General features: G+C 40.9%; 1 protein-coding gene across 1 annotated transcript; it reads left to right on the top strand.

The window, feature by feature from the left end:
• The first annotated feature begins 7,261 nt into the window (after positions 1-7,261).
• On the top strand, positions 7,262-8,324 carry LOC146673360 (uncharacterized). The gene is made up of 4 exons (XM_085402283.1): positions 7,262-7,277; positions 7,578-7,631; positions 7,734-8,081; positions 8,182-8,324. Exons 1-4 carry the CDS (start codon positions 7,262-7,264, stop codon positions 8,322-8,324), a joined length of 561 nt encoding a protein of 186 aa, XP_085258409.1.
• Positions 8,325-9,239: the final 915 nt, after the last annotated feature.

Genomic DNA, 9,239 nt, shown 5'->3' with positions numbered 1-9,239 from the left:
AAGAGGACCGAAATGCAGACAAAATCATGCATGGAAACAAACTTAATATTAACTGAAAATGAGCCACTTAATATGGCTGATGAAGACATTCAAAGCAAAGTACAAGGCAAACAAAGACGAGAATAAACAATAATCTAAACTGGGAAAACTAAAAATAAACATACAAACAAAACCCTAAACATGAAACTTGGCATGGATACCTGGACCATGGAGACATGGAACAAAAGATAACAACGACCTGACAAAGACTGAATCAGAACACGTAGACTAAATACACGCAAGGGTGATTGGGGAAAGTGGAAACACATGGGGAAACAGCTGACACTAATATGACATAATGAGACAAAGGAAGCAAAGCTGACTACACTGACATAGGACACAGACCTTCAAAATAAATCAGGAAACATGAGACACAGACATGACAACACAAACTTGACAACCTGCAATCACAGACAAGAAATACATGAGACTAACCAGAAGACGTAAGTGAAACATAACTAGGTTAAACTTGAGGCAACTAAATAATGAACCTAGAACTTAACATTATCTTCAAAATATAACAAAAGAGATCAAAAACCAAATGAAAGTCCTGAGTCATAGACCCAGCCCCTGACAGATATTGTAAAGTAAAGACCAAACAATAATGCAAAGAACGCAAAGAGAACCCCAACAATTATATGAGCCCTTATGAGCAAGCACTCTGGCAAGAGTGGAAAGGAAAAAAAACTCACTTTTAACAGGAAGAAACCTCCACCAGAACCAGGCTCAGGGAGGGGCTGCAATCTGCTGCGACCAGTTGGGTAAGGTGAGGAAGACAGTACAAAAGAGATGCTGTGGAAGAGAGACAGAGATTAATAATAACTAATGATTAAATGAAGAGTAGTATATAAACACATAGTGAGTAAAAAAAAGGGTGACTAAGAAGAAACACTTCAGTCCCTCAGCAGCCTTCCCCTATTACAGCATAACTAAGGGAGGATTCAGGGTCACCTGATCCAGCCCTAATTATATACTTTATAAAAAGGGAAAGTTTTAAGAATAACCTTAACATCCAATTTCCACTTTGGATGTCTCCTGCATCCAAAGTGGAAATTGGTTTAACAGAAGAGAGGTCTAAAAGCTGAAGGCTTTGCCTTCCATTATACTTTTAAATACTTTCGGAACCACAAGTAAGCCAGCAGTCTGAGCAAAGTGCTCTAATGGGGTTACATGGGACTGTAAGCTCATTGAGATAAGATCGGGCCTGATTATTCAAGACCTTGTATGGATGCCAGAGATGCCAGAATAGGAGAAATATACTCTCTCTTTCTAGTCCCTGTCAGCAGTCATCTGGCCCTGTCTGCTTCAGGAAAAACTGAACAGGATGCAGGTGGACCCCTGCCTGGTCGCTTGGATCTCCGACTACCTCACTGACAGACCACAGTACGTCAGGCTGAAGGACATCATGTCTGACACTGTAGTCAGCAGCACAGAAGCACCAGCACAGAGAACTGTGCTGTCCCCTCTTCTCTTCACCCTGTACACCTTTGACTTCTGCTACAACTCAGAATTATGCCATATTCAGAAGTTTGCAGATGACACGGCCATCATGAGGTGTATCTGGGATGATCAGGAAGAGGAGTACAGAAGTCTGCTGAGGAACTTTGTCCCATGGAGTCACACAAACCAAAATAAATTAGGTGAGGAAAAAATTTAACTTTGTTCCAGGCTCAGTAACTTTGACACATTAACATCTGCTGCAATATTTACACCTCTGATCTTAGCTTTATGTTGATACTAAGATTGTTTATACAGAGTTTGCAATTGCAAAGAAATACTCCATTCATTTTGGGCATGTCATTTTTGAGTAGGGAGCGCAGAAAGCCACTTGGTGCTTAACTAGATAAGAAGCAAGCAAATTTTAGTTAAAAGTAAATGTTAATTAATGCCTGACTTGTGTTCAGGAAAGAATGTTAGCATTTTGCTTATAAATATAATGCTGATTCATATACTTCTTTTGTAATTTGCTTTTTTTTGTTGATATTTACTATATTGTTTTGCATTGATAGAGAACATGAAAAGACAGAATCAGTCTCAGGTGGGAATTAACACAGTTTTTGGCCAAAAGAGTGCGTTTGCCAGCTGCTGGAAAAGAGCAGCAGAAGACGGTGGACAAGAAGCTGGAGAGAACAGGGCATCTCTAGTCCCCCTTATTCCGGTCAGAAATCATTTAGGTGTGTGTATGAAATGTCCAATGTGTTCTTTTTTTTGTAGACATATTTACAGAATTTTTAGCAGTTATATATGTATAGTAATGCTTGGCCCCTTTATGAATATTGTGTTCCCTTGATGCCCCATACTCAGAATAATCCTAGATCCACCACTGCCTATCAGTATTCTTTAGGGATGGGTATCGAAAACCGGTTCTTGTTGAGAACCGGTTCCCACTGTTTCAATTCCTTGGAATTGTTTGCCATTTTTGCAAACGATTCCCTTATCGATTCCAGTCGCCCTGAATGACGTCACCACGTTGTGGAGCGTAATTTACCTGGCAGGAAACATGGCGGCTCAAACGCTAAAAAGTTTGGTTATACTTTACAAGAACGGATGACAACAGGGCAACTTGCAATACTTGCAAAGTAGATATTTCATTTAAGGGAGGAAACACTACGAATATGCAAAAGCATTTGCTCACAAAACACATGGTAACCTTAAATGAATGTCGTGTTTTTAATTCCGCTCCGGACTCGTGAATCTCAATCCAGCAGCAGCGGTAACGTTTGCACGTCCTCTCCCGTTAATGCGGCAGGTAAATAATCAACTAACAGTGCAAATTATGTTAGCGCGATCTGCCTTATTACAAAACCTGCCATTACTGTGCATTTAGGTGACCATGATGAGAGAGACAGACAGAGTCTGGCTGGCTCAGATGCTGGCAGTTCTCGCTGCAGTCTACCGGTAGCATCTCCTTTCAGGCCAGGATAGACGAATGTCACCGAGCAGTGACTAAGTTTGTGGTAAAGGGCTTGCACCCATTTGCCGCAGCAGATGCCCTCGATTTTCGGTAGTGAATGTGTTTAATTGTAGGCAGGGACATTACTGGATATTCTTGTGTAATTGCTACAGAATAATTTATGTTATACTTTGTTATTGCTACAGAAGAATATTTATTTTATTATTTTACATTTACAATTTTTTTCCCCGGGGTCCCTGTGACACCACATTGAAGAGCCGTAGGCTGGATCTCTTAAGATCTCACTGCTGGGTTTGTAAGGCCATGTTACTCCTAAATTTCTATCTTGTTCAAAGAGAAGATATAAAACAAAGTTCTAAGCTAATCGACCTTAGTGTTCTCATTTTTAAAAAAAAAAGAATCGATAAGAGAATCGATAAAGAATCGAATCGTTTAACAGAATCGAAAATGGAATCGGAATCGTTAAAATCTTATCAATACCCATCCCTAGTATTCTTGCAGCAGTATTTTGGATCAACTGATGGCTCTTCGGGGAATTTTTAGGACATCATGAGAATAATGAATTACATTAGTCCAACCTAGAGGTAATAAATGCATGAACTCTGAGACAAAATCTTTCTCCTTTTGCAGAAATGGAAGAAGGCAGACCTACACATTTACATAATATTGAAGGCTTAAAAACAACACTGAGATCCCTCACAGTGTTACTGAAGGCCAAGGTAATGCCATTCAGAGTAAGTATCTGGTTGGATGCCATATTTCTAAGATTTTTAGGGCACAATAACCTCAGTTCTGTCTGAATCTAGAAGCAAAAAGTTGGAGATCATCCAGGTCTTTATATCTTTAAGACATTCCTGCATTTTAAACTAACTGGCTTGCCTTGTCTTGCTTTGTGGATAGATAAAGTTGGGTATCATCTGCATAGCAATGAAAATGTATGCTATGTATTTTAATGACGCTGCCTAAGGGAAACATATATAATGTTAGGGTACCTGGGTATGGTGACCCAGTGGTTATGGTTTTGTTTATCTATATTCTTTGATTTAGTGTTTCTGTTAGTTAGTTGGGTATTTTTAGCTCCCTTAGTTATATTTAGTAGTACTGATGTATAGTCCTGTTGTGTAGTTCTTTGCTTTGTCATGGACTGAGCCTTATGTGTTTATGTTTTAATTATTAATACCCTTTGTTTCAGTTAAATTCTTATTGTATTTTCTGGAGTTTTCTAATTCTGTAATTTTGTCTTTATGCCTCCCCTGTGTTTCATGCCCCTTGTCTGTTCTCATCCCCTTGCACGTGAGAGAGTGATATTATACCCCTCATGTCAAACTGACAAGTCATGAATTATTCATGAGCTCAGGAAGTAATTATTCATGAGCTCCGGAAGTAGGAAGTAATTAAGGAAGTAATAAAATTATGATATTCATAAAATTATGATATCATAATTTTATGATATTCATAAAAAATATGATATTCATAAAAATATGCTAGTTCATAGATCATTGCTTTTTTCCCCCTAAAAACAACTAATTGATTATTTTCAAAGTTTCTTATATATCAAATAGCATTCTTTTATTTTTTTAAGCCATTAACACTAGGAGTCCCAGGCTTCTACCTTTCTACCTTTAAAACCCACCACCAGCCAAATGGCTGGTAGGCTTTTAGCTAGGCTTTAGCTTCAGCCAAGTGGAAGCTAAATTGGCCAGTCATTCATATGTAAATTAGGTTGTTAGCTGGGAATTCTGGAGGGAGGGGAGTGGGGGTGTGTGGATGAGGGGGTGGGGGAGCTGCTAAAAGCTGTGAACTTCCTTTTGTGTTTCATCTTGATGCATTCTCAATCATCCAGGGAAATAAATCTCCAAAAGTCACCAACTTGGAGTGTTTCAGTTTGCCATCTTAGGGAGAAATCAACACACATGGGTGTAGGTCCTTTGTTGCTGAGATTTATTGATGAAAACAGTACAAAAAACCAACCATTTGTACACATATTTACAAATAATAATAAAAAGTGAGTGAGTACATTTCAACATTTTCAGCAATCACTCACAATCCTGGCACTGCCATGGTATCTGTAGTCTGCATTTACCACATGTGTATCTGTAGCAGTGAACACATCGCACAGTGGCATGATTGTTCTTGCATTTGTGTTTGACCTGACACATGGCTCTTTTTCCAGGACTAGGTGTGGAGGGTTGTGTCCGAAGCAACTGTTCTTTTCTTGCCTTCTTCTCAGCTACATGAGAGTGAGCCAACTCTCTTGCAAGCTCCACCACATTTACATATGAATGACTAGCCAATCCACTAGTGGATTGAGGAATTTCCCTGCGAATCTTGTTGACTGTGCCGAGGATGGTGGTTTTCAGTCTAAGAAGTTTTTGCGCAAGTGAAAGCGATGTGAAAAAATAGTCCGTGGTAACATTTCTGCCCTTGTCTAGGAATGGTTCCATCAGCCTCATTACTACATTTTCAGAAAGTCTCTCCCCAGTGGGACGATTGGGGTCCTTGCCAAGATATGGGAAGACATTGCAAATGTACTTGGATTTTAGGTCGCAAGCCACCCAAAACTTGATCCCAAACTTGTCAGGTTTACTTGCAATATACTGCAGGAAACAGCACAGAGTCTTTGATGGGAAAAGCTGTTCATCAACGGTGATATGTAGACCAGGGTTGTAGCACGTGATGCAGTTGGTGACCAATGATCCCCACACACTGGAAATTGCAGCGAACTTATCAGTCTTTGCTCGATTTGCTCCATTGTGGCATCAATCAGACCACTGGTATAATGTTGAAATGTACTCACTCACTTTTTATTATTATTTGTAAATATGTGTACAAATGGTTGGTTTTTTGTACTGTTTTTATCAATAAATCTCAGCAACAAAGGACCTACACCCATGTGTGTTGATTTCTCCCTAAGACGGCAAACTGAAACACTCCAAGTTGGTGACTTTTGGAGATTTATTTCCCTGGATGATTGAGAATGCATCAAGATGAAACACAAAAGGAAGTTCACAGCTTTTAGCAGCTCCCCCACCCCCTCATCCACACACCCCCACTCCCCTCCCTCCAGAATTCCCAGCTAACAACCTAATATACATATGAATGACTAGCCAATTTAGCTTCCACTTGGCTGAAGCTAAAGCTTAGCTAAAAGCCATTTGGCTGCTCTCCGGGTTTTAAAGGTAGAAAAAGCCAAATGGCAGTCCGTGGTGATGTAAGTGTTAAAAATTTTTACTTTTTATGCTCAAAAAACGCCATCTGGTGGCGGGTCAGTGTGTGTGTGTGCGCGCCCGACACTGTGTGTGCGCGCGCGCGCGCCCAGACACACAGTGTCGGGCGCGCGGGGGCGCGCCCGTGTCTCCGGACCGTGCTCTCTCGGGCTCCGTGCTTATGTGTTTTAAAAATCTGTTAAACCATATTAAAATTGTTTAGTTAAACTTGTGCTTTTGTAACGTTCAGTATGGCCGGAAATACAGGCTGCATGCCTTGGGGCAAAACTTTATTTCGGTTTATATGCATTTGTAGATTTAGAATAAAACTCATACTCAGAAAAAAACTCTCGCGATCCCCGCAGCCCCCTTAACCTAATACTTAGAAACATAAGCAGGGAAAACTCCTTAAAAAACCCTCCGCGTTTTCCCCAAAACCCTAGAATAACTTGTTAGGTACCCCCTCTATTCCCAAAACCTTATATTCGATAACAGGGGAAATCCTGAAAAAATCCTTAGTCTTTTTTCTCAAAATCAGCGCCCCGCGGCTCCTGCCCCCGTAATGCTCAACCGAACAAAGTCAAAACTCCTTTAAAAAATCCTCCGCGATTTCTCCAAAAACCCTAGAATAACTTGTTAGCTACCCTCTATTCCCAAAAGCCTTATAATCCAAAACAGGGGGAAAACTCCTTAGTCTTTTTTCTTCAAAAACTTCCCTTACTAGCAACCTCTAAAATTCAATGCACAGTCTAAGTTCTACCTCGCTCTTAATCGCCGACCCTTCCAGAGCAGAGCACAATTTTTTCCTGCTTGTTCGCTCCCCGCTCTGATCCCGAATGCGCTGCCTACCTCGTTTGAAAATTTCCGCCAGAGACCAACTCCCCCTCACTTCGCCCCCCTGCCAATCACATAACAAATCGCACGGCTCCCTTCGCACCCCGGTTAGCCAATCGGCTCCAGGTCTGATTTTACGATCTCCCGCTGAGGTTAAGACTACCGTCGAGCCCCCCAGAAGACATCTGACTTCAGACATATCAACAACTGGCGCCGCTCAGACTGCTTGAGAAACCAGGGATCAACGACAACTACCGTCGCGTGCCCTATGTGCATATCACTCGGTAAGTGTTAATCTTCCCCCTCTAACTACATTTTCGCATTTTCCTTTTTACCATTCTCTCAAAAGCTTTTTCATCTTCAAAAACCATGCAAAATAGCTTCTGTAACACTTGGAATACACTTTTTAAAAATATAAATAAGCTCGCCTCTAACACTCAGAGCTAAAAAGTGCGTTTGTACACTAAACTGTAGCAGCGATCATGTCCTCATCAGGTACCTCATTTTTCTCACTCTTGTTCATATAATGTTTATATTTTACTGTTTTTCCCCGCTTGTAAATACTCGTTGTTATTTCTTTTCAGACTCTGAGATAAGCGAGCTCAATTCCTCTCTTTTTGGTTCTCTCGATCGAGTTGGTAGGTTTGGTTTGGTTCATTCTTCTCCTCTCTCTTAACAGCTAATTGTACGAGAAAAACAAAACATTTACCCTCTTTTTCAATTTTTATCAAACTTTCTAGATATCTCAGACTTGGACAGCTTTATTTTTTCGAGTTCGCCAAATTCTTCTCCACCAGTGCTTGAGCGATCCACAGGCAAGAACATTCGTCTTTCAACACAGGACAGACAGCATCTGCTCTCTATGCTAGATCGCCCCGCTTCATCCGGCCCCAGTTCCATCCCCGCCGGAGCTTGTTCTCTCCAGCGACCCTCTGGGAAAAACTTGCGCCTGGCCGCCGGGGACAGGCAAAACTCGCTCTCCGATCTCACTCCGGATGCTCCGGCCAATCGGAGCCCCAGAAACGCTTCTTCTTCTCCGCCATCACACACACGAAATGCACCGCGCCTGCCTTTGAGACCCAATCACGGTCAGTCTCTCTAGGTTCTCGCTTTTTCTCATTTTTATAAAAACTATCCCTTTTCTATTTAACTTTACTAACTGTTTGTATCTTACTCTCAAATTCTCAGGGCATCTCAGAAGGAGGAATAGCAGGACCGGTAGGATCGCAAGGACAACGAGGACAAGGCGAACAAGCACACGAAGGCAGCTCGCTTCAATCGCTCTTCGTGCGGTATCTCTGTTCGCTGAATTAGTTCAGCTCATCTTATAAAAAGTTTGTGTTTTTTTTTCATTTTTCTTTTCAACCAAACTGTCTTTTGTGTTTTTTTGTTCTTTTAATATATTCCTGTTAAACAATAATAAAAAAAAAAAGGATAACCAGGAACAAGATATTTCAGACCCATTTCTTGCTTTAGAAACAGCGTTAGCTAGGTTAAATGAAAATACACAGCATTCTCAGATTACATATTCACAAAACAGTGAGCAACCTGAGGTGATCAACAATAATGATCCTTTAGAATTGCTTAATTTAGCTCTTGCCCGATTAGCGCCCAATGAAAGTGCCTTTCAAAATAATTCTTTGAGTTTGGGAGTGGATCATGATGAGATCCAAACAGAGTCAGATGCGGCTCATTCACAAATGAGTCTGACACAAAACATCTCCTCTTCTGATCCGTTTTTAGCAATTAATAGAGCGTTAGAAGCTTTGGCTCAAATACAAAATGAGGTTCAAATACCGCCAGAGTTATTGAGTCAAATAAACAGGCTAAATCAAAATCGTTTCATTGATTCTCAAAGCCAGCATTCGCTAGTCTTTTCCCCAGACAATGCGTGTCCCAATGAACCGCTCAGCTGCAGCCCACAGCTACAGCTGTCAACCACTTTCAATGACTCTAATCATCAATCACTCAGCTCTCCCACAGACATTGTCTCTGCGAACAACCCACTTAGCCCCGTAAACCATGATCACTCCTTTCAACAAGGGGGTAATCCAGACCAGAGTTGCGCCGGTAATTCAGCACAACCCTCTATAGTTGTTAGAAATAAATTTAATAACGTTGAAATTAGAGAAATTTTGAATTTTCCTCCTCCAAACGATATACCCGACTATGCGCATTATTATCAAGGCGTAATGTCTAGTGCACGTGAAATATCAAACAGGCTTTTCTCTCATGCACGTCCAGGT

The sequence above is a fragment of the Rhamphochromis longiceps genome, linkage group LG3 (genome assembly GCF_057381845.1).
Source record: "Rhamphochromis longiceps isolate RC_006_pf linkage group LG3, R_longiceps_female_GT1.1, whole genome shotgun sequence".
Classification (NCBI taxonomy): domain Eukaryota; kingdom Metazoa; phylum Chordata; class Actinopteri; order Cichliformes; family Cichlidae; genus Rhamphochromis; species Rhamphochromis longiceps.
Note: the sequence above shows the minus strand (reverse complement) of the source record. Positions and strands in the feature narration are given on the sequence as shown.

Excerpts from the sequence above, each read along its gene's own strand:
- LOC146673360 (XM_085402283.1), top strand. Across the intron at positions 7,632-7,733 it reads TGGTTCTCTCGATCGAGTTG|ATATCTCAGACTTGGACAGC; the intron begins GTAGGTTTGGTT and ends CAAACTTTCTAG. Across the intron at positions 8,082-8,181 it reads GCCTTTGAGACCCAATCACG|GGCATCTCAGAAGGAGGAAT; the intron begins GTCAGTCTCTCT and ends TCAAATTCTCAG.